This window comes from Rhipicephalus microplus, chromosome 3, assembly GCF_043290135.1.
Source record: "Rhipicephalus microplus isolate Deutch F79 chromosome 3, USDA_Rmic, whole genome shotgun sequence".
Classification (NCBI taxonomy): Eukaryota; Metazoa; Arthropoda; class Arachnida; order Ixodida; family Ixodidae; genus Rhipicephalus; species Rhipicephalus microplus.
In genome coordinates, this window is record NC_134702.1 from 135285 (window position 1) to 159717 (window position 24433).

At 47.0% G+C, this 24433-nt stretch overlaps 1 protein-coding gene and 2 long non-coding RNA genes across 4 annotated transcripts; 2 read left to right on the top strand and 1 right to left on the bottom strand.

Annotated features, from left to right (window-relative positions):
- Nucleotides 1-7956: 7956 nt before the first annotated feature.
- Nucleotides 7957-11043, top strand: LOC142803567 (uncharacterized). The gene is made up of 3 exons (XR_012894170.1): nt 7957-9514; nt 10234-10315; nt 10425-11043. It is a non-coding gene; the product is annotated as an uncharacterized LOC142803567 (long non-coding RNA).
- On the bottom strand, nt 10370-23168 carry Psf2 (DNA replication complex GINS protein PSF2-like protein). Of its 2 annotated transcripts, none has more exons than XM_037433978.2 (2): nt 22566-23168; nt 10370-10556 (listed from the first exon to the last, which is right to left on the bottom strand). In XM_037433978.2, exons 1-2 carry the CDS (start codon nt 23079-23081, stop codon nt 10512-10514), a joined length of 561 nt encoding a protein of 186 aa, XP_037289875.1. In that variant the 5' UTR covers nt 23082-23168; the 3' UTR covers nt 10370-10511. The 2 variants fall into 2 exon arrangements, with proteins under 2 accessions (XP_037289875.1, XP_075744815.1); XM_075888700.1 differs by lacking the exon at nt 10370-10556 and adding an exon at nt 15925-17179.
- LOC119184646 (uncharacterized) lies at nt 22861-23683 on the top strand. Its single transcript, XR_005111447.2, has 2 exons — nt 22861-23000; nt 23161-23683. It is a non-coding gene; the product is annotated as an uncharacterized LOC119184646 (long non-coding RNA).
- The last annotated feature ends 750 nt before the right edge of the window (nt 23684-24433 follow it).

A 24433-nucleotide genomic window follows, 5' to 3' on the forward strand; every position in this document is an offset into this window, starting at 1 on the left:
GTGCAAAATCAAATACTTTAGCGTGCCTGGCCAGCAGTGTAACCAACACTTTGCGCTTATGCGAGGGAATAGACTTGCTAACCATCTTATAAAATTAGTATTCCGTTCCGGATACATCAGCATAGTCCGAATTTGCCGCATTGCTGAGAGCTCCTATGCAGATACTGCACTGCCCTTCAAACATGGCAAGGCGCATTCCCTCTGGTAGTACAACAGACTCGGATGAGCAGTTAACTACCCATAATTAAGTTTTTCCTTCGGTGAGAGACACAACGCAGCGCGGCAGAAAGATGTTTTTCTTCATGCAAGGCAAAGGCAACGGCTCAATCACAATATCAGGAGAACTGAAACTCGAGTCGGCATTCGAAGCAGCAACGGGCACGCTGGCAGTAGACCATGCCGGTAGAATAGCGTCTTTAACTACAACGAGGTTGTCGTCTCCGCTACGCTGAGGCTGCTGGGCGAGGGCGGACAACAGAACCTCGCCTGCCCCGCAGTCGGCAGTCGCACGGCACTCTTGCAAGAAGTCAGTTCCAAGGATAACGTCATGTGTGGAATGAGCGAGCACTGGGAATTCTGCCTTGAACGGTTTACCAGCAACACAAACAGACACAGTGCACACACCTACTGGGCACAAAGCCGTGCCGCTGACTGCTCGAAAAGTAGAAGATTTATCCCAATAAAACATAACCTTGCGGCCAAGTCTCTCCTTGAAAACTAAACTCATTACAGAAACTGTTGCACCGGTGTCTACCGGAGCCATCGTGGCAACATCGTCAATGAATACATGAACCTTGTTGTGAAGCATGTGAACTAATGGAGGCATACTTGTGTGCAAAGCGGTACGTCCAGCGACCTCGCCTCCATCGGCCGCGCCGGCTAGTTTCCCGGTGGCGGAGAGGAAAGCCGCGGCCGGGGACGGGGAGATGGGGACCGTCGCTGGCGCGTAGTGGGTGGCGTCAAGCTCCTTACAGAGGCAGGCGAGTCACTGCGGATGTTCGGCCGGTGCCCGTGCTTCTGGGCAGTTGAATCCGAAGGCCAGTAGGCGTAATCAGGCTGTTGGCTTCGCCGTGCAAGCATCGCTGGTCGGTCAGAAAACGTCGTGCGTGGGCGACGTCGCGATGGGCAAAACCGGGCGATATGTCCGCGAACACCGCACTGGTAGCACACGGGGCGTTCCCGAGGCACATTGAATGCTGCGATGTGGAGAGGATGCTCAGGGAACTGTTGCCACTCGGACACAAACGGAGGCGGTTGGCTGTCGTAGCTATAACTGCTGCGGGGCGCATAAGACGACTCGACGTAAGTAGCCGTTAGTGGCGGAGCCCTCAGCCGTGGACTGCGGGTGGAGTAACTGCTCTCGTCGAAACTCGCAGCATTGATGCTTGGGGATAGTGTATCACACTGCGGGTCTCCAGCTTGCATGGGAACAGAGACATGGCGACGCAGTTCCTCCCGTACAATCTGACGAATGGTGGAGGAAAGGTCGGCAGGTAGAGAATTTTGGCAGACATCGACGGTGGCAACAGTCGTGACGTTGGCCAGACGTCCGAACTTCGATGTGATGCGAAGAGCCTCGAAGGTTCGGCAGTGGTTAATGACGTCGGCCACGCATTCCAGGCTCTCCTTGCCAATGAGGAAGTGGTAGACGTCATCGGCGATGCCCTTGAGTATATGGCCCACCTTGTCTTCTTCCGTCATGTGGGCATCCACCGACTTGCACAACTTCAGAATCTCTTCAATGTAGGTTCTGCATGTCTCACCGGTGACTTGAGCCCTCTGCGACAACGTCTGCTCGGCACGCTTCTTCTTCGTTGCTGGGTCTCCAAAGCATTTCTTAATTTCCTCCACAAACTGGTCCCAGGTTGTCAATGTGTCTTCATGGTTCTCAAACCATACCAGCGCCGTGAAATCGAGGAAGAGCCCCACGTGAGACAGCTGGCTAGCCGCATTCCAACCGTTCGATCGGCTCACCCGCTGATAGTGGCTTAGCCATTCGCCCACGTCATCGCCGGGTTTCCCTGTGAAGGTTCGCGGCTCCCTGTAGTGGTAGGGCGACGTCCTTGCGGCTGGTTGCTGGTTGTCTCCGTCCGAGCTCATTTCTTGAGGTAATGGTGCCGAGCCCGCTAGTCGACGGCTGCGGCGAAGCTCGTGTAGCGGTTCCGTCGTTAGGGGACGGTGCCTCTCCGGTATCACTTGGTAGTAGCTAGCTTACCCAGCACCTTCCACCACAATTGTGACGATGGAACGCGTTTATTTACAAGATGAGTAATGCCGAGGTGTAGCTCAGCGAAGGAACAACAGCGTCGCTCGCGAGCCAGTCCAGTCTCTTCCTCCTCTTCGTCGAATCTTCGCTAGCGCGTTTCAATATTGTCGTGGGTAATAAAACACGGGTGCTTTATTCAGAAACATAGGGGGTGTCGTATTCAGAGAAACACTTTAGAATGGGGCCGCCAAGAACGTCTCCTTTTTCACCCATTTCCTGGGTCTCGGCACCTACTACCGGCAATTTATAGCAGACCTTGCACACATCGCCTCTCCACTCACCCGCATCAAAAGGAAAGATGTTGCGTTCGTATGGGGCCAAGAGCAAGAAGCGTCGTTCAAAGAGTCTCATCTACAAACTCCACCCGTTCTAGTTCATTTTGACAAGGACGCAACAACAACCATCCGAACAGGCCTAGGTGCTGCTCTTGTCCTGTGCCAAGATGGTGCAGAGAGAGTAGTTGCCCATGCTAGCAGAGCTTTGACACGTGCAGAGTCCGGCTACTCAATAACGGAGAAAGAGTGTCTGGCTGTCATTTTGGCAGCTGCGAAGTTTCGCCCGTATTTATATGACCGCGTTTTCTAAGTCGCAGGTGAAAACCACTCTCTTTGTTGGTTCACCAACATGAAAGGCCCATCCTGACGCTTGGCGCGATATAGCTTATAGCTTCAAGAGACGACATCATTGTAGCTTAAGTTGGAAAGGGAACACTTCACTACCGACTGATTGTCAAGGACGCCAATGAAATCACAGATTGCAAAGGATGACAAATACACAGGTTTTTTTTGTTATTGTTGATGCGGCTGTCATCTCTCAGCAAAACCGAGACGATCGAGAGCTCAACTCACTAATAGTATTCTTGAAATGTCAAGCCACGAATGCACCGAGAGTTTTTGAGGAAATTATCATCATTTTGCTTGCAGAACAGAATTCTCTGCAAAAGAAATTTCTCATCAACAGGGAGAAGCTGTCTGCTAGTAATTCTCAAAACTTCCTGCAACAAAATTTTACAAGCCTGCCATGACGAAGCTACTGCAGGCCACCTCGGTGTCACAAGAACATTGACACACGCCAAAGAAAAATACTACTGGCCGAAAATGGCAGCAGAGGAGAAACGTTATGTTCGAACATGCAGTGACTGTCAGCGGCGCAAGGTACCACCTGTCGAAAACGCTCCGCTATTGCATCCAATTCTACTGCTAGAAAGTTAGTTTGCGGAAATTGGAATGGGTATGCTGGGTCACGTAAGAGTGAGGGTAGCCCGAAGACAGGAGACCGGGAGGCTAGTAGAAATAGAAGGAGATCCGTTTATTTGGCGTCCTTGCGCCCACTAAAGGAAAACAGACACATCGGCTTAGCGGGTGGCGAACAGCGTGTTCGACGGCCGTCGGGGAACAGAATGTTTCACTGGATCGCAAGGCGCGTTCACCATCCGAGGTACAGTCGCCGTAGCGTCTGGCGCTATCTCGTTATCAACGAATGGTCGACGAGCGGGCCACGATCTTCGCAGATGAATCACGGTGCATCCTGGACCACGATAAGGCCGCGTGCCGGCGGTATCGGCATGCGCAACACTATCCGCAATACGCCTCGCGGCATTGCTCCCCTCCTCAACGTAAGCATCGACCCAATGCTTTGTTTAAAATAAAACCAAAACAAAAGGACAGCCTGTGCGAAGGTAAATGTCAAATAAGCACGAATCACGCACACATAAACAAAACAAGAGATGCAAACAGGGAGCCTCCTTTAGCGCGCATGATAGGGCTTCAAACGGGCGACGTGTACCATGCACTTCTTGTCGTGCGCGGCGTCGTTGGGATGAGCTAGCCCCATCAGGGACCACTTCATAGTCCACTTCACCCACTTGACGGATGACTTTGTATGGGCCGAAATAACGGCGCATGAGTTTTTCGCTTAATCCTCGGCGGCGAACGGGCGTCCAAACCCAGACTCTGTCACCTGGCCTGTATGTTAAATCGCGCCTCCGCAGGTTGTAGCGTCTTGCGTCGTTTCGCTGTTGGTCTTTTATGCGCAGACGAGCAAGCTGCCGGGCTTCTTCTGCGCGCTGAAGGTAGGCGGCCACGTCTAGGTTGTTTTCATCGGTGACATTAGGCAGCATGGCGTCCAGGGTAGTAACGGCATCCCTCCCATGGACGAGATTAAATGGTGTCATTTTAGTGGTCTCCTGCACCGCGGTGTTGTAGGCGAAGACCACGTAAGGCAGAATTAAGTCCCAGGTCTTGTGTTCTGTGTCCACGTATATAGCGAGCATATCGACAATGGTCTTGTTCAAGCGTTCCGTGAGACCGTTTGTCTGCAGATGGTACGCAGTTGTTCTTCGGTGATCTTTATGACTGTAATGTAAGATTGCCTGAATAAGATCAGCCGTAAACGCCGTTCCCCTGTCTGTTATTAGTACCTCAGGTGCGCCATGACGGAGGAGAATTGATTCGACAAAAAATTTGGCAACTTCTACGGCTGTGCCGTTCGGAAGGGCTTTAGCTTCAGCGTATCGGCTAAGGTAATCAGTGGCCACTATGATCCACTTGTTACCGGATGTTGACGTGGGGAAAGGTCTAAGCAGGTCCATACCAATTTGTTGGAATGGTCTCGACGGGGGCTCAATTGGCTTGAGGAATCCAGCTGGTTTTGTTGGAGGTCTCTTCCGGCGCTGACATTCACGGCAACTCTTGACGTACCGCGCAACATCTGAGGAGAGGCGGGGCCAGTAGTATCGTTCTAAATTCTGTGGAGTGTGCGTGTAAAACCGAGGTGGCCTGCAGTGGGTTCGTCATGTAATGCTTGTAAAATTTCTTCTCTGAGGCTGCTTGGGACGACAAGAAGGTAAGCTGCCTTATTCAGAGCGAAGTTCTTTTTAACTACCACCCCGTTTTGCACACAGAAGGAGGATATCCCACGCTTGAACAGTGCAGGCGGTATGGAGGCTTTTCCTTCGATGTAGTTGATCAACTGTTGTAGGATCGGGTCTGAGCGCTGCTGTAATGCAAAGGTGCTGCTGCTGATAGGCCCAAGAAAGGCATCGTCGTCTTCATGGCTTGGTGGTGCGCCGACAGGGGCTCTTGAGAGGCAGTCTGCGTCGGAGTGCTTACGACCAGACGTGTAGACTACCTTCACGTCAAACTCCTGAAGCCGTAGGCTCCATCGAGCGAGACGGCCAGAAGGGTCTTTCAAACTGGCCAACCAGCACAACGCATGATGGTCCGTTACGACTTTGAAGGGTCTGCCATACAAGTATGGGCGGAATTTCGAGGTGGCCCATACTATCGCAAGACACTCCTTCTCAGACGTGGAATAGTTCACTTCCGCTTTCGACAGTGAGCGGCTTGCATACGCGATGACGCGCTCGCAGCCCTTGTGCTTCTGAACCAGAACGGCACCTAAGCCGATGCTGCTGGCGTCTGTATGTATCTCAGTTTCGGCATTTTCATCAAAGTGACCCAGCACTGGCGGCGACTGTAAACGTTGTTGAAGTTGTTTGCCTCACGTTGTGCAGCTTTCCATTTGAAAGGGGCGTCCGACTTGGTGAGCTGCGTCAAAGGGTCAGCAATGTGTGAGAAGTTCTTGACGAACCGCCGGTAATAGGCGCACAGTCCTAAGAATCGGCGCACTGCTCTCTTATATTGCGGCTGAGGAAACTGTGCGATAGCGGCTGTCTTCTTGGGATTTGGTCGTACGCCATCTTTGCTTATAACATGGCCAAGGAACTGTAGTTCTTCATAGGCAAAATGACATTTTTCTTGCTTCAGTGTCAGCCCTGATGACTTAATTGCGTCCAGTACTGTCCGGAGCCTTTTCAGGTGGTCGCTAAAGTTGGAGGCGAATACGACCACATCGTCCAGGTATACGAGACATATTTGCCACTTGAGACCTGCCAGTACTGTGTCCATTAGACGCTGGAAGGTTGCTGGAGCGGAACAAAGTCCAAATGGCATCACTTTGAACTCATACAATCCATCCGGCGTGATGAAGGCGGTCTTTTCTCAATCTCTTTCATCAACCTGAATTTGCCAATACCCTGTCTTCGGATCAATGGACGAGAAGTACCTTGCATCACTAAGACGATCTAGGGTATCGTCGATCCTTGGTAAAGGGTACGCGTCCTTCTTGGTTACACTATTCAACCGTCGGTAATCAACGCAAAACCGAAGACTTCCGTCTTTCTTTTTGACAAGGACGACTGGTGCTGCCCATGGGCTTTTCGATGGCTGAATTACATCGTCGTGTAACATTTCCTCAACTTGCTCTCGGATGGCCTGACGTTCACGTGCCGACACACGATAAGGGCTTTGATGGAGAGGGCGGATGTCTTCTTGTGTTATGATTCGATGCTTTGCCAGAGAAGTGTGTCGGACCTGTGAAGAAGTGGCAAAACAGTCGTCATAACGTCGAAGGAGGTTCTGGAGCAGTTGCTGCTTGCATCGAGGCAAGGAAGGGTTAATGTCGAATGACAGCTGCGAGTTGTGGGTCTGTGGGGTGATGGTCGCTGGATTCGAAAGGGCGAGGGTGTCACTGACTTCCGCGATTTCATCGAGAAAGGCAATGGTCGTGCCTTTGGCCAGGTGACGGTGTTCTTGGCTGAAATTTGTTAGCAGCACTGGGCCCTGTCCATTCCGGAAGTCCGCAATGCCTCTTGCGATTGCGATATCACGGCCAAGCAAAAGCTGTATGTTACCTTCGACGACGCTATGGGCATTTTCGGCAGTACCAGTGGTTACGGGGATTAGGGTCGTTGATCGGGGTGGGACGCTCACGTCATTCTCGAGCACACGGAGGGCTGCGCGATTATGTGGTGCCGAGTATGAATTTATGGCTTCATCCGAGGAAAGTTTGATGGATCTGGACGCCAGGTCAATAACCGCGTGATGTTGAGTCAAGAAGTCTATGCAGAGAATGACGTCACGGGAGCACTGTGGGAGCACCAAGAAAGTGGCAAGGTATGTGTGACCATCGAATGTCACCCTTGCAGTACATCGCCCCGATGGGGTGAGGAGGTGGCGTCCCGCTGTGCGGATCTACGGGCCGTCCCAAGCCGTCTTAACCTTCTTCAGTTGTGCTGTCAATGACCCGCTGATGACCGAGTAGTCAGCTCCTGTGTCAATCAAGGCAGTTACCGGGTGGCCGTCGATAGATACTTCAAAATCGGTGGCACGTGGGCTGGAGTTGCGCGTTCGTTTTGGGTTCGGGTCACGGCTTCGTCTTGTTGCTTCGTTTTGCTTCGTCTCGCGGCTTGGGTTGTGCGTTGTCGTCGTCGTAGATGATGTGCTGTCGTCATATATGGTCGTCGGTGGAGGGTCTTCGGCTTTTCCTCTTGAAGCAACCTCACCTCCAAAGGTTGCTGGTTTTAGTTTCCCCTACGGGGGCTTGGGGACCTTCTTCGTTCGTTGTTGCTGCAGTTCGGTGAGGTGAAGCGTGGGGATGGCGGTGATGGAGAACGGCTGGACAAGTACTCTGTATGGCGCAAGTAGTCTTCGATTGCCGGAGGTCGTTGTCCAGGGCGTGGCCGTGGTGCCCGAGATGAGAAGCCATGCAGTCCCATCCGCCTGTAGGGGCAGTGTCGAAGAATGTGGCCGGCCTCATCGCAGTGAAAGCATAGGGGACGGTCGTCGGAAGTTCTCCAGGTGTCGCATTTTCTTTGGCTCGGGCGTCTCTCGTATGTAGGGTGGGCGGGGAAGGGCGGACGGCTACTTGGGGCTGCAGCGTACCGTCGAGGACTGGGCTCGTTTCGTCGGGTTGGCCTAGTGTTCACTGCAGCGGCGTAAGTCATTGCTTCGGCCTCTGTTCGAGTCGTCGCTGATGAAGAGCCAAGCGCCTGCTGGACTTCATCACGCACTATGTCCAAGAGAGATGCTCCTTGGGGGGGCTGGGGGGTAGGAGGTAGCAATCGGCGTAGTTCTTCTTTAACCACTTCTCGAATAGCTTCCCGCAGATCGTTGGTGGTTAGCCCACCTCGAATCGGTTTCGAGTAGAGCGAGCTGAGCTGAAACGGGCGGTTGTATTGCCGAGTCCGGGCGTCCAGGGTCCTTTCTATGGTGTGCGCTTCTTCAGTAAATTCAGCGACTGTTTTAGGAAGGTTCCTTATGAGACGGGCGAAAAGCGACTCCTTCACCCCTCGCATTAGGTATCCGACCTTTTTGTCTTCGGTCATGTCTTGGTCCGCTCGCCTAAAAAGACGTTTCATTTCTTCGACGTACGCGTTTAGGGTCTCATTGGGCTGTTGGGTCCTCAATTCTAGCAGCAGCTGGGCCCTTTTTTTTTTTCGCATGATGCTGGTGAAGGTCCTGAGCAACTCATTCTTCAGAAGTTCCCAGGTAGTCAGTGTGGTCTCATGGTTTTCATACCACGTTTTGGCGGGGCCGTCCAGGGAAAAGTAAACGTATTGCAGCTTCATTTCTTCATCCCACCTGTTTATGGTAGCCACGCGCTCGAATTGGTCGAGCCATTCTTAATTCTGGGTCTTCAGCGGCATAACCATGGAAAGTTGGGGGCACCCGCGGCTGCTGCAGCATGACAGGGGTAGGTGATTGCGGGGTGCTCATGGTGGCTGTGGAAGCGTCCTTTCGTGGTCGCGTGGGGTCCGGTAGCGGTCCCAGCTCGGGTGGCAGGTTTCGGAGGCGGCGACTGCTTCGAGTATCTGTGTCTTCAGCGTCCTCGTTCTCTGCAGTGGCTGTTTTAAGGTCGTTTTTGTGCATACCCCGCACCTCTCGCACCAGATGTCACGTAAGAGTGAGGGTAGCCCGAAGACAGGAGACCGGGAGGCTAGTAGAAATAGAAGGAGATTCGTTTATTTGGCGGACTTGCGCCCACTAAAGGAAAACAGACACATCGGCTTAGCGGGTGGCGAACAGCGTGTTCGACGGCCGTCGGGGAACAGAATGTCCCACTGGATCACAAGGCGCGTTCACCATCCGAGATACAGTCGCCGAAGCGTCTGGCGCTCTCGTTATCAACGAATGGTCGACATGCGGGCCATGATCTTCGCAGATGAATCGCGGTGCATCCTGGACCACGATAAGGCCGCGTGCCCGCGGTATAGGCATGCGCAACACTATCCGCAATACGCCTCGCGGTAGTATGTTGTATGGTGTTCATCTATACTTTAAAATGACTGTCATTTTTTTCGTCATGATTTGTTGTTTTCAAAGATATGCGAAGTAAAATTGGAATGCCTCATTAGCGATGTAGTCATTGAAATTCGCAGCCGTGTCCCATTTCAGCAAAGATGTGGCAGTAAGTAAAATTGTCCGAACCAGTCCTGCACCTGTCCACCGTATGCCGATTAAGTGTAGTTTGAGATTCCAAGGTCTCCCCATGGTGTTGCTAGTTGCAGCAGGGATCCACTTGTGTGGTTTCAAGGTGTCTTGCTGAGGGCTTTGCTGATGACATGCGGTTGATGAATCAATTGGCTGCCAACTCTTTCTCCTGTCGACTTGTGCTGCACTACAAATGAGAGATGTGCCGTGGCCTTACTTTTTTTATTTCACACGCACTTTTCATCTTCAGCCGACAACCTTCAAGAGTCGCAGACACATGTGCATGCACACACACATTGGTGGGTCAAAAGTGCGTCAAGTTTGGAACATGCTATATTTGAGGAGTGAAAGGGTAGCTATTTTTACTTCTACGCAGGCCCGTGGTCGGGGAAGGGTGCCCTAGGATTACTTTGAATTTCGGATGGAGGGGAATGTAGCTGCCCCCCTTCCCCCTTTAAGAAATCCCTGGCTATGGGCCTGCTTCCAGGATCGGTTTTGGTGGACAACGGTGCTATTTGCATTTAATCGCCCGAAGTTTCATTTTACAAAGACTTTTTGCTTCATTTGATATTGACCTGGTGTTTCTGACTGCTCTCAGGTCATAGTTTTTATTTTTCTTCAACTATCTATTAATTACCTTTTAAATACCAATTTAAAGCGAAATGCCATTTTGATGGTGAATTATTTTGCACACAGCTGGAAAGACTTGAAGAACCCATTCAGGACTGACAAATCTCTCAATTTGAAGTGTGTACCAACACTGATGCGATGGGGAACAGTGAGTACAAGTTTCATTTCATAAAGAGTGCTATCAGTGAGGCATAACTGTAGGTTGAGTTGTAACGAGCGCTTTATTGACAATATTGATTATCACGATTCTTTTACAGGCTCAGAGGCTGGATGACACGCAGTGCCAGAAAAAGGACATGGTTGAGATGCTCCTTGAAGACTAAGTGCATGAACAAAGCTTGTACCTAGAATGTCTGACTTTGCGATGATGCTTGTCCGTCGCTTGGTCCCTGCAAGAAATAATGATAGTGTTCTGCCTCTTTAACTGCTCCAGAAATTGCAAACAAGTCCAGTTTTTTAAAAAATGTTGACAGCGTATAAAATGATTAAAAAAAGACGAGACAACAGAGGCTTTGCGATAAGAAGAGCGTGTATACAAGGCAAGGAAGCGCTCTTTACCTCTGTTGTCTCGTCCTTTCTTGATGTGCTGTTTGAATTGAAACAAGTCCAGCATATGGCTATAAAGCATTAAAGCATCCTTCTGCAGGAAATGCACTTCAATGGAGGGCTTAGCCACATCACTGGCAATTCTTGGAACTACCACAGAACTCGGATCAAGTGACGTGATTACGGTTCCAAATCCAAGCCACACAAAACAAGAAGTGGGGGTCCATCGCATCAACAAGAGGGAGCAATGGCAGAGCTCGCTCATTATGCATGGATCTCCTGGAGGCATGGACAGTTAACATGCCCACAAATAAAGTGATGCAAAAAATCTTTTTTGTAGAACACCCCTTCAGTACAACTTCCAATAAAATGTAGGACAGGGCTCTCCGAACATCTTAAACCATAGGCTATGCACTGGTATGAGGTAGACATAAAATGGTTTGTGGAACAGACACTTTTTTTGTTCACAGTGGTGCCAAGACTGTCGGTGAGTTGTCGACACATCACACCCCTCAAAGTAAACGGGAGAGAAGGAATGTCATGGCATCCACGTTTTGAGTAATGGCTACATAACCAAGAAAGAACAAATATTAGCAGTCTTGTCTATCTGTTCAGTGGAATAGACAAAGTAAGATTTTGTGGCATAAGCCTGCTCACATAAAGCGGGATTCTGCATGAGCAAGCTGTACATTTCACTCTGACATTTTTGGAAGGCATGGGTGCATGCATGCGGTGACATCGGCCAGGTTATTTTGGGGTTTGTATTCACCTGCCATATTCGTACACTCACTGTTCCGTTGATGCGTGTGTGCCTTTACTCGTTCTGTTAGATAAAACTCAGTGAAGAGTTAGCGCTTGTCTGCGCCTTTTCTTTCCTCGTTTCTGATCGTGGAGTACGAACTAGCCTGACCCTGTGTTCCCGGCCTGGCATTCTTTAAAGGAGGTGGGCTCAGTGTGCCTCATGGTCACGTCGTGGTTGAGGAATGTCAAACCTCACACATATTCGCAGGGTATCCACCACAGATTTATTGGCAAATCATGGCCAACTGGATGACCATTAAAATGTGGCAGTCCATATGCCACCTGAAATGGGGAGGAAATGCAAGTTAGATGGTTTTCCGATGGTCACCATTGGAAGCAATCTAAAATATAACACCCTGGAGTCTACACACCTTCGTTATGCAGCTCGTCTGTGAATGGCTTGCACAGAGATGTGGTTATATTGTCGTGGGTAATAAAACACGGGTGCTTTATTCAGAAACATATGGGGTGTCGTATTCAGAGAAACACTCTAGAATGGGGCCGCCAAGAACGTCTCCTTTTTCACCCATTTCCTGTGTCTCGGCACCTACTACCGGCAATTTATAGCAGACCTTGCACACATCGCCTCTCCACTCACCCGCATCAAAAGGAAAGATGTTGCGTTCGTATGGGGCCAAGAGCAAGAAGCGTCGTTCAAAGAGTCTCATCTACAAACTCCACCCGTTCTAGTTCATTTTGACAAGGACGCAACAACAACCATCCGAACAGGCCTAGGTGCTGCTCTTGTCCTGTGCCAAGATGGTGCAGGGAGAGTAGTTGCCCATGCTAGCAGAGCGTTGACACGTGCAGAGTCCGACTACTCAATAACGGAGAAAGAGTGTCTGGCTGTCATTTTGGCAGCTGCGAAGTTTCGCCCATATTTATATGACCGCGTTTTCTAAGTCGCAGGTGAAAACCACTCTCTTTGTTGGTTCACCAACATGAAAGGCCCATCTGGACGCTTGGCGCGATATAGCTTATAGCTTCAAGAGACGACATCATTGTAGCTTAAGTTGAAAAGGGAACACTTCACTACCGACTGATTGTCAAGGACGCCAATGAAATCACAGATTGCAAAGGATGACAAATACACAGGTTTTTTTTGTTATTGTTGATGCGGCTGTCATCTCTCAGCAAAACCGAGACAATCGAGAGCTCAACTCACTAATAGTATTCTTGAAATGTCAAGCCACGAATGCACCGAGAGTTTTTGAGGAAATTATCATCATTTTGCTTGCAGAGCAGAATTCTCTGCAAAAGAAATTTCTCATCAACAGGGAGAAGCTGTCTGCTAGTAATTCTCAAAACTTCCTGCAACAAAATTTTACAAGCCTGCCATGACGAAGCTACTGCAGGCCACCTCGGTGTCACAAGAACATTGACACACGCCAAAGAAAAATACTACTGGCCGAAAATGGCAGCAGAGGAGAAACGTTATGTTCGAACATGCAGTGACTGTCAGCGGCGCAAGGTACCACCTGTCAAAACCGCTCCGCTATTGCATCCAATTCTACTGCTAGAAAGTTAGTTTGCGGAAATTGGAATGGGTATGCTGGGTCCATTTTCAACAAATGCGTTATAGCAAGGTTCATAGCACTTAAGTAAAACAAAATTCAAGGGTTTTCAAGGACTTTTAAGGACCTAACAAATACTTTACAAGGACCTAAAATAACACTCCAAACTGCAGGAAATGACAACACCACTTTTTACAGAAAAAAAATTTGTACTTTATTTGACTTGTATGGTTGGCACCATGAACACACTCAAGTTGCCGTGGGCTGTAGTCCCTTTTGTGTTCTCAATATGTTTCGTACTCTTCATGGGACATTTAAGGCCAGACTTGCCCATTGATGACACGTCAAAGCTCTTCCTACATGCGAAAACTTTGCCTAATGCGAGTTTAACGTACCCGGTGCAATACACTTTCTATAAGCAGTAATGCATGACCAACAAGGCCGGAATTCGCACTTGCCCGGCATAGTTCTACCATAAGCGACGATACTGAAAATATATGCGCACACTTGCACAGTTTCCACAAAAAAGCCAGGCTTAGCTCCGTTGCTGCTGTAACCACACAAGCGCTACAACAACTACAGTGTACTAGAAGAGTACACTATACTACAACTAGAGTGTACTAGAAGTGTTGAGTGGCGAGACGGCGCCTCGCCGCCTGATCCCTTCCGCGTTGCCCCCAACGGCGGCGCTGCAGTCGAATAGTACTGAAAGAGCCCCGTGCAGGAACTGCCATGCACTTCAGCTCCTCCGTCACGCTTTCTTGATGCAGATTTCTTTGTAGATGCCTATCATTAAATGTCTAGCACATGATGCCACAGCCCTTGAAGTATGACACGTCAATCTACTGAATTTGAGCTCCATAAAAGTCCTAGTGAGAAATCGTAGACAATTCAGAAAGGGTGCGTCCTATACTAATTTCTTTTCTCTTAACTCTTTCTTCGTTGCTTAGGCGTCTGCAATATTCAGGATAGCTGAGCCGATTTATTAGAATTTAGCTGTGCTCAGGAAGCTGCGAGTTTAAAAAACACTGTGTCACATGCACGCAGAACCAGAAAGCCATAAGTAAAGAGGAAAGAGGAAGGGAATCTGAACTCCCTACACCACAAAATGTTTTCGTATTTTAACTTTTCAGGGTATACTAAAATATTTACAGGCATTCACAGCGACCACCAAGTGCCAAAGTTAGGAGTTCTGCTGCACACTCCACCCATTCAAAAAAAAAAAAAAGAAATCATCTATGGGTAGTCCTGCGTCAATAGTTTACAGTTGGCAAAGCGAATTATAGCGTGTCTCTACAAATGCGCACTGTAGAGTAGATTTCACCTTTTTGACAGTATGATGTCTCATAACTAGTTCAAGTCTAACGTATTCAAACGAGAAATGCACCACCCAAAAATAGTAGCTGTGCTAAAGGGCATTTTGTGTGTGTGTGTGTGTGTGTGTGTGTGCGTGTGTGTGTGTATGCGTGTGTTCGCGCGCGCGCTGTCTGCATATACACTTTTGACACTTAATAAAAGAACTACGCTTACAATACAAAACATCGTCATAAATTTGCTCGCTTGCAATGGCGTTACGCCAATAGAATATTTCGAAAGCAGCACAATTTAAACTGTCGATCCAAAATGAGAACTGGTTACAATGAATTTATGCAGATTAACAGACAAGCTACATATACAATTGGCACTTTTTAATATGTTTGTATGTTGTTTTATTTAGTTTAATAAGTAATAAACCTTTTGAAAAGCAATAATTATCATCTTCCACAAAACAGACAAGATAAAACAAAGCCATCACCGATTAATGTTGTCACAACAATACTTATACTCGATTTCTCTTGAAACAATCGAGCGCATGTAAGCTCATATGAGGAACACTGTGATCTGCATATCGTAGAGACAGTCGACAAAACGAGCGTATGATTTAATCACGGTTTTGATAGTTCTCCTTTTTTTGTAGTTTGGCAGTAGCCACTTATGATGTAAAGCAGCTCAAAGCACTGTTTGAGTAAGAAGTTAGGTAGATCCGTGCAAATTCCGATTGACATTTCTTTTTTGTGTCTGTGTTTGGGTCGGCAGGTTTTCGAAACAGTGAATGTATCGAGGCAATTTCGGCGTGCCTGCATATTCAATCATGCACGATGGCGCGTAGCAGGTGCGTCCACTGATAAAGGTTCAGAAACGCATTAAGCACGCTAAAAACGAGCAATTACACGCTTTCGCAGGCACGGGCGCGCGCGCTCCCAATGCAGACGCTTTTGAAATTTTCAGTACCATGGGACTACAGCGCCGCCGCTACTGTCACCCGCCGGAGGATCAGCCATGATGTGGCGCGGCCGCCTCGTTCTCTCCACTGCCCCCTTCTAGTACACTGTACTACAACACTGCACCATGGCTAGAGAAACGGATTGGATTGGATGGTTTGTTGACGTGAGAGCTCATAGTTGCCAGACAAGCATGAATGATCTACTAAATTATGCCTTAAGAAACCTCAATTGACTAAATTCAAGGACTTTAAAGGACCTCAAACAAATTTAAGGGTTTTCAAGGACCGTTATGAACCCTGGTTATAGTGGCAATGGATTACCTCATCCGATATGCAGAGACCAGGGCAATATTCTGAGTAGCACTGCAGCTGAAGCAGCCCGGTTCTTCATTTAGAACATTGTCCTGAGAAATAGTGCTCCCACATCATCATAACAGCAAAGGTACCGCACTCACAGCCAAACTTTTGTGCATTGTGCATATGCTCAGTGGTAAAGCGCAGAGGAAGAGAACAGCTTATCACCCACAAACCAATGGGTTAATGCAATGACTCAAGACAATCTCTGACATGCTTTGCATGTACGTCGACATGGAACACAAGAATTGGGACCGAATTTCGCCATACACCACATTCGCGTATAATACGGCACACCAGGAAACAAGGAAATGACACCATTCGCACTAATTCATGGTAGAGAAGAGACTACGATGCTTGACGCTGTGCTGCCTCATCACTGCAATGATTCGGAGACGGACGCTGCAGATTTCCCTGAGGGGGCCGAGGAAGCAATACAGCTTGCCCGCATCAGTATAATGAACCAGCAAGAATTCGACGCCCAATGATACAATCTTCGCCCCCGATTCGTATCTTATAAACCTGGACAAAGAGTTAGAGATTGGTTCCCTGTTCGACGGCGAGGCCTCTTGGAGAAACTCCTACGCTGATACTTCGGACCCTACAAGGTTCTGCCCCATCTTAGTGACGTGATGTTCAATGTAGTGGCTGACGCCTCTCTTTGTTCGAAACGCCATCAGCATCTGCCTAAGACTGTGCATGTTGTCTGCAAGAAACTTATTATTTGGATTGATGTGAATGCTCGCTTACACATCGCTACTTGGTGAGCATCGAGATGATGCTCACTCTGATGGGAGGGTAATGCCAGGTTCATAGCTGTGTCTAGCTGTATGCTAGCGATGGAGCCACTGATTTGCTCGAGTAGCTGTTCTTGGCGGCCCTCTTTTAGAGCATTTCTCCTAATGTGACACCTCCTATGTTCCTGAATAAATCACCTGTGTTTTATAACTTGTGACAACGTTGCATTGCACTGATGGAGCTCAAAGGTGGCTGCTAGCTGGATGTATTTCCACCAATTGAATACATCATTGTACTTAGTTGATTGCCGCTCAACATGTACCAGATTTAACAAATGGCAATGAGAGTCAATATGCCTGAAAATTATCTGCTGGCTGTGGAGAACAACATAGCTATTCTGTCTGGCACAAGGAACGTTTTGTATCTAGTAACAGTCAACAATGCGAGTTGGAATGCAGCCATGGCAAAGCTCAAAGGGAATGCCTTTGTCGCAGGCCTTTATGAGTCCTCTGAGCAAACGTGGATGAATTAAATCAGTATAAGCGAGTGTTGCTAGAAAGCTCTGCCGTGCCTTTGCAACATGCTCAAATTGCTAAAGCTATGGAGGTAACATGCAACTTACACCACATTCAGAAAGGAGGCAACCATTAGCCATAATACCAGAATGCTCTGTAGCCTTAGAGTGGTGCCACACCACCCATCTCTACACCAGGATCTTGCTGAAGCTCTTCAAGGTGGAGAGCAACATGGATGAGCAACAAGTATGGTAGATTGGGTGACCCTAGAAAAGGAAAACCTGTGGAAATTTGAGAGGTCGTCAAAAAGGAGGGGATTCGAATCATGAATGCTTCATTTCCACCTCTGGCGCATAACAGAAGTACACAGTGATGTACAAGTGCCCACAGCTGTTAGATAATAAATGCAAAGCATTCTTTTGCACACTGCAGGCTCTCTTGAGCGCCTGTCTATCGAGCGAGCCAGCCACGGGTGCTCTCGTGATTACCTTCTTGGGGTAAACCAAAATTAGTATAGAAGGTAAGATGGTTTGAAGAATATAACTCGCTGGTTATGACATGATTAAAATACCATTGTGTATGTCACCAAACATAACACATACCCACGGGCAGGTATGTGCCACAGATGATTGACAGTTTATCTATACCCAGGAACAGCCAGAACAGAAATGAGTAATTCTAATGCATGAGCGTTAAGAAAAAGCTTATACTGGCAGCGTTGACCCTGCGAATTCAAAAACAAATGTCAGGGCCTCAGCAGGAATCAAACCCCAGCATTCTACGTGGCAATCAAGTATTTACCACTGAGCCAGGCCTCAAAACTACCTTTCAAATAGACCCTAATGTTCGTGAAACATCAATAGTAGTAGCAGTGCTGGCTATTCAATTTTATAAATATTACATATGTAGTCCTATGATACAGTTGTCACATTGGGTTAATGTGAATTGTAGTTAGGTGCCATCCGCTGAGGTTTATTTATATAGCAGTGTCCAGGGCTACCATTCTCGCGAGCACCAGCACTTTGTATGAGCTTACCACTTCTGGTGTTGCTAATATCTATCTTGCTGTTAGTACTGTTACGTAACTGTAAAAAAAATGGTTATATAAAACATATACAGCTGTTTAATGTTGTCTGTGCGAGCATTTGTACACTGTCGTCCTATATGAAAAAGAACAAGCGAGTGCGTGGCTTCCGCTCTGCCGCTACTGCCTACAGCACCATTGACCAACGGCTGAAGAAAGTGCCTCGACTTCTGGCGACACCGCCGGTTATCAGAGCGGAGCAGGAGTGTTATGTAGCAGTGCTTGTCCAACAGCCATGACTTTGTTACCCTGTTTGCCAATAAAGGACGCCAAAAGCCAACATGCTTTTTTTTGCTGTCGGTAGATGGTACTGTGGGCAGCCACCGCCACTGAGCCCTGCCACGCTCTTTTTCATAAAGAAGGACAACGTAGATGAATTCAGCACCACTTTGTAAAAACACAGTTAACTTCCATCTATAACCTTCGCATAACGTCAATTCCCAAGGTACGTGGGATCTGCTGAATTTTTTTCCTGAATGAAACATTTAATAAAGCATGGCCGTTAAAGAAGATGGTTTCCAAAAGGCCTACTCATGCAAGATGCAGTTATCTGAATGATGACTCATCATAAAAAGATAGCATATTTAATGCCCCTCCAAAGCCTTTCAACAAAATGTCTGATAAGTTCATTTATGAAACCTTGTTATTTTAATATCAACAGTATGACTACAAACAGAATATTTCAATGTTTTTATCTAACCAATGTTAATTTGTAACTTTCAATGAGTCCTTTTCTATGAGATCATTAAAAAGTCCAGGGTGAAACAGGGCTGCATATTGGTACCAATTTTATTCCTGCTATACAGCAACTATATCAAGGCTAGTATTTTGTAGAAATGCTTTTTTTTTTTTACTCTCGTGCCATTTCATGCTTGACCAGTGGTCTGGCCGCATCAACAGATCGTGCTGGTTGTGGATGGTAAGACTAGCACAGAATAAGATAAACACATCGCTAGACAATATCAGCCCGGTAATATTACACCTACATTAAGACTGAATAGTCTAAATTCAGACGCTTGCATAATAGGCAAATAATGGGCCTTTCTGACACTGCCTCTTTGACATGAGGCCCAGCGAAAATTACTGACCTGTGTAAACAATGGCAAATAAATTATTTCAGAAAGTGAGGTTGTGCTGCTTGTGGATGGTAAGACTAGCACAGAATAAGATAAACACATCGCTAGACAATATCAGCCCGGTAATATTACACCTACATTAAGACTGAATAGTCTAAATTCAGACGCTTGCATAATAGGTAAATAATGGGCTTTTCTGTCACTGCCTCTATGACATGAGGCCCAGCGAAAATTACTGACCTGTGTAAACAACGGCAAATAAATTATTTCAGAAAGTGAGGCTATTCAGCTTTCACATGATCTATGAACCCCAAGCTAACCAATTACTCGAACAGCATTGTTACTGTACATGTACACACAATAATACAACCGAAAAAAAAATGTTTGTTTACTTTGTAGCGTAGGGCAATCAAACTTTTGCTGTTAACATAGGTTTTTATGCTGACTTTAAACATGTAATCAGTTTTACAGCAAGTTGCGCAGTTTCTGCTTTGTACCATGACAATGTGTAAAATATAGGTCTTTTGGGACACTTTCTTTGCCACTAAACTTTTATGGTTATGAGTCATTATTAGCTCATATTGCTCCACATTAACTGCAAAATGCAAATAATACACAAGAAAGTGTGTACAAGACATTTTATTGAACAAAGAGTCTTAAAATGCTCAGCTCATACTAATTACTTTAAGTTCGTAATATAAAAGATACGACGTTTGAAAGAACACAACTGCGCTTTTCACATGTCAATGAAAAGATAGGGAAAACTTCATCCCGACCTGGTCATTACGAGTACCAGAACATGATGCCCAAACTCAAGAAGGCATTTTAAATACAAAAATTAAAGGTCGTCTGTGAGGCAAAGATATACTTTTTAACCCTTTGAAGGATAATGGGACGAGTGTGTTCAGAAAAAGCTTTCTCCACCGCTTCGTGTTGCCATCAGCTCAATGCTTTTTTGCTACAGTAAATCAGGAATCATTAAGAAACCAGAAAAACATGTTTCCGTACATGGTATTGGCGATACGTTTAGTTTAATTTTGTTTTGTGCTGTTGGACTTTTTTTGTACAAGTGGTGTCACAGTGTGTTCAAGATGGCTTAAGTTCTAGATTTATGGTATTTTTCTCCTTTTCTTGAAAGAAATAGCTTTAGCATGCAACTATGGATTTTCTTTCAAAATTGGAGCAATGTATCGGCCCTAAATCATGTTTGATTGATTGATATGTGGGATTTAACGTCCCAAAACCACCATATGATTATGAGAGACCCCGTAGTGGAGGTCTCCGGAAATTTTGACCACCCGGGGTTCTTTAATGTGCGCCCAAATCTGAGCACACGGGCCTACAACATTTCCGCCTCCATCGGAAATGCAGCCGCCGCAGCCAGGATTCAATCCCGCGATCTGTGGGTCAGCAGCCGAGTACCTTAGCCACTAGACCACCGCGGCGGGGCGCCCTAAATCATGTTGGCAGAAGATGAAGAAATATCTTACTTAGGCAAACTAGATAATATGCACTCACAGCTGTTTTCGTCAAGGGCATTAGTGCATAACAAAACAGCACTTTCTTAGGGTCCTCAAGTTCTTTTTTGTCCTTTTTTTACCACTACGAGAGCTGTCGCAATTGGACCAAAAGCTACGGCTAAAATGCTGCTTCTGAAATTGAAGGCCAAAGGGGAAAAAAGGCAATATTGATGCTTTAGACAGCCAGGAAGCAAAATATAACACAAATGCACAAGATCTATGAAGAAAGCTAATATCTCAGGCCAGAATGAGTTCACGAATATGACGTAGCAGTTGTAAATGCACCAACAGGATTCAATGCATTCAGTGACACTGCGACGATGTGGCTTCTCGTGATTCATGACCACAATTTTACATATGGGCACAAATTCAGGCATAACTGAGGTGTTCGTCCTTATCTACACCTAACAAAGAGACTAAAAAGGTTGATGCATGCCAAGACCTCACACAGACTCACTGGGCTGAACACAACAGGCAGAGGCACATTTGTCTACCACATATGGAAATAAGCAGCTCACAATTTTTTTTGTACAGTTTTTGAAGTGTGCCTCTGTACCGTCTACATCAGACCTTTTTGTTCTAGAAATTTAGCAAAAGAATTACAGCTTGGTGCTCTCATGAGACAATGGGACAGGTATTGTCTCGCGTTTTTCATGGCACCTCATGGGTCAATGGGACAAATATGTCCCACTTTTTTCTCTTAAGCTAATGGTCATATCTTAGTGAAACTTGCTTCATACTATTTCTAAGCATGCTATTTAGGAATTCCTCAGGCATAATTTCAATTGCCACGTGAATAATATTGATAAATCCCCAAAGGGTTAAAATGATTTCTTTCATACTGAGAGACTGGGAATTATGTTTATTTTGAGCATGGTGGCTTTGCTGAACTTCTCATGCGAAATGCAATAGCAAGCAGCCAGGTGACATTTCCGAGATACTGCAGACTATGAGCTCTCTTTATAGTTTTTAATATAAACCTTGTGCTTTTTAAAAGTGCTTTTAACTTACTTCAAGTTTAACTACAACCTATATTTGTTTTTGTCACGAAATCAGTAAAAGCAAACTTGTGAAAGCAAGTAAAAATAAAAAATATGTAATTTTATTTAAAAATTGGCGTTTCTCGCATAGTAAAAGGAATGGACATAAACAATCATCTGTGAAATAGGTGAAATACAGTTTGACCAACACTACTTTGAAGGTGGATGAGAACCTAAGCCAAGCTGTTGAAAATATATTCTAGGCCAGTGCCAGGGGGGCTCTGCCCCCTATGGGGCAACCTGGAGGGGGCCCGAGCCCCCAGTACTCTCTGCCTATGCTGTGTAGTATGATAGGCTGACCAGAGGAGCCTCAGCACTGACTGCATCAACTGCCGGGGATAGCCAAGAAAATGAAACACTCGAACACATCGATGCACTCAAGAGTTTCCCTTTCAGGCATGTTTTCAGCGAATGCTTTCTGGGTGCATCCATAAATTCATGATCAGCCGTAAACCCCCTTCCTCCCACCACCTGAACAAACATACAAACGTGCCCTAGCAAGTCCGATTTTACTGCCTATACTCATTAGGCCGTGTTTTGGCGCTACCACCGGAAGCTGCATTGCCAGGTGCCTATACAGGAACATTATCTGGCTGTAGCACTTGTTGATCAACACACCATAGATGCTTTCCAGAGTTGATGAAAGCTTTGTCAGCACATATTACATTGCTGCTTTTGAACAACTCTAATGGTTGGAAGGATTACGCACTCCCGGGCGGACAATAACCGAATATTTCTCATTGAACTTCTTTCTTTTCAAACGACTGTTTCTTTTGTATCTGCGCTGAATACCCCATAACAGTGCAAGACTATGGACACTGCTAGGGCTGTTTGACCAGTTTGTTGGTTTTATGTATTATGTTGGTTTTATTTCGAATCATGACCTCTTTTTCTTTACACATTATGCTGACAAAAGTTGCCCCTTTACTGGAAGACAAGGCTCGTACCTGGCGCAGCTTGTTGAGGTGATCGAGAGCAGCGCAAAGCAGGCGGCGCACGCTGATCGTCTCCACGAGGGTGAGGTGGTCGACGCGGGCATGAACCTCGTCGCTCTTGACGAAAGCGTCGACGGAGCTGCGCAGCTTGGCCTGCCGCATGTCCCAGATGTCCTTGACTAGAGTGCGCACTTCGCTCGCGTCCGGTATGTCGGCGGCGGCCACGTCGAACAGCATCTGCGTCACCTCCAGGTAGTGCTCGCACGGCATGCGGGTGAAGAGCGGCGAGCCAGCCTCCTCTTGCTTCACCTCCTCGAGAAAATGCTTGCCGAGCCAGGCCGGCGGCACAATGCGACACTGCTGCCTCTGCTTCAAGTTCAGGGCCATCCACAGGGGCACGCTCAGCGGAGTGCCCGCCGTGAAGGGACCCACGTCGCCAGTGATGAGGTACAGTTTCTCCGCACTGAATGTCGGTATGATGGTGACCGGCGTCTTCTCGGCCAGAAACTCTGCGTCCGCGCACTCCATGTTCACGCGGCCCGCCACGTAGACATGCTGATGATGATCACTGCGGCCCTTGAAATTAACGGTTACTATTTTTTTCTAGTGGTCAACGTCGGAAAATTTTCTGTTGACAAAACCACGGAGAAAGTCAACAAATCTCTCTACCGTGCGGCAACGCTTCCAGCTTAGAGGCAGCGCAACAGAAAAGGTACACAAGATGCTTGCGACTTGAGCCACTGAACACCTACCAGTTTGAGCCGAAAAGCTGGTCCCCGGCCGCGAGCTGATATATTTTCCTGGACACGGAGATATACATCTCTCAGAATTTATGACCATTCTTTTCTTTTTATTATTGCTTTTTCATGTCCATACCACTTGATTATTATACATTTAAACTATTCTCTTTTTATTTTCGGCGCTTTTTTATAAATTTTTGTATTACTTTTTGTGATGTTAAAGATTTTATTCCTAAGTTTATTTGATATTCGTTATGCATGATTGTCTGCCACTCCTGCTGCTTTGCCAACTTGTGGACGGGTCAGGACATCGTCAAGCTCTTGAACTTTTAGTGCTGTACTCCTTCTAAACAAAAGGAAATAAAATAATTGATTGATTGTGTTTCCGAAGACGAGCGGATAGTCCGCCCCCCCCCCCTCCCCTCCCTCGCAATGCAATGTGTCAGGCGCCTTTACGAGACTTTCCGAAGCTGCGCGCTCATTGGTTCGCGCGTGATGTCGCTAGCAAACACGGCTGCGCCCATGGAGGAAAGAAAAAAACCTTTTCCTTCCTCCATAGCTGCGCCCGTGACGATGCTACAGGCAGCTGCCAGACAAGAATAACCCTTTACCCCCAAATGCAGAGATGTTGCAAAGGGTATGTCATAGAGTTTCATACAATAATACCTAGGGGGGAATCTCGAGCTAGTGTCTACGTGGGCTCCTTAAGCAGCGCGCGTACCATCTGCTTTGGATGCATTACTTTCTTGAGATTCGCGACGCTTGTTTGCCGAATCATAGCCTCCTAGATTTCCTTTGCTTGCCGGATTATCCGCGGTCACTTGAAAAGCAGCCGTCGTCAGAACTATGGTAGTGGCACCACTTAAAAAGGGGTGTCTTCAAATAATGTTTTACGTTTTTGAAGCTCATATGCAACAAAAGTAACGTAAAAAGTTTTAAAAGGCTGTAAACGTAATTTTACTTAACCCTACGTAAGTGCCACCATTGTAGATGACAGGCGTTTTGTGCTCATTTAGCAGGCACCCCGTCGATACAAGGCATAGCCTCTAAAATTAGCAAACGCCAAAATTGCCAATCTCAAAGGCCAAGTACAAAAATTCTTACCCCTACGTAGGTAGCGCCGCCATAGATGACGAGCGT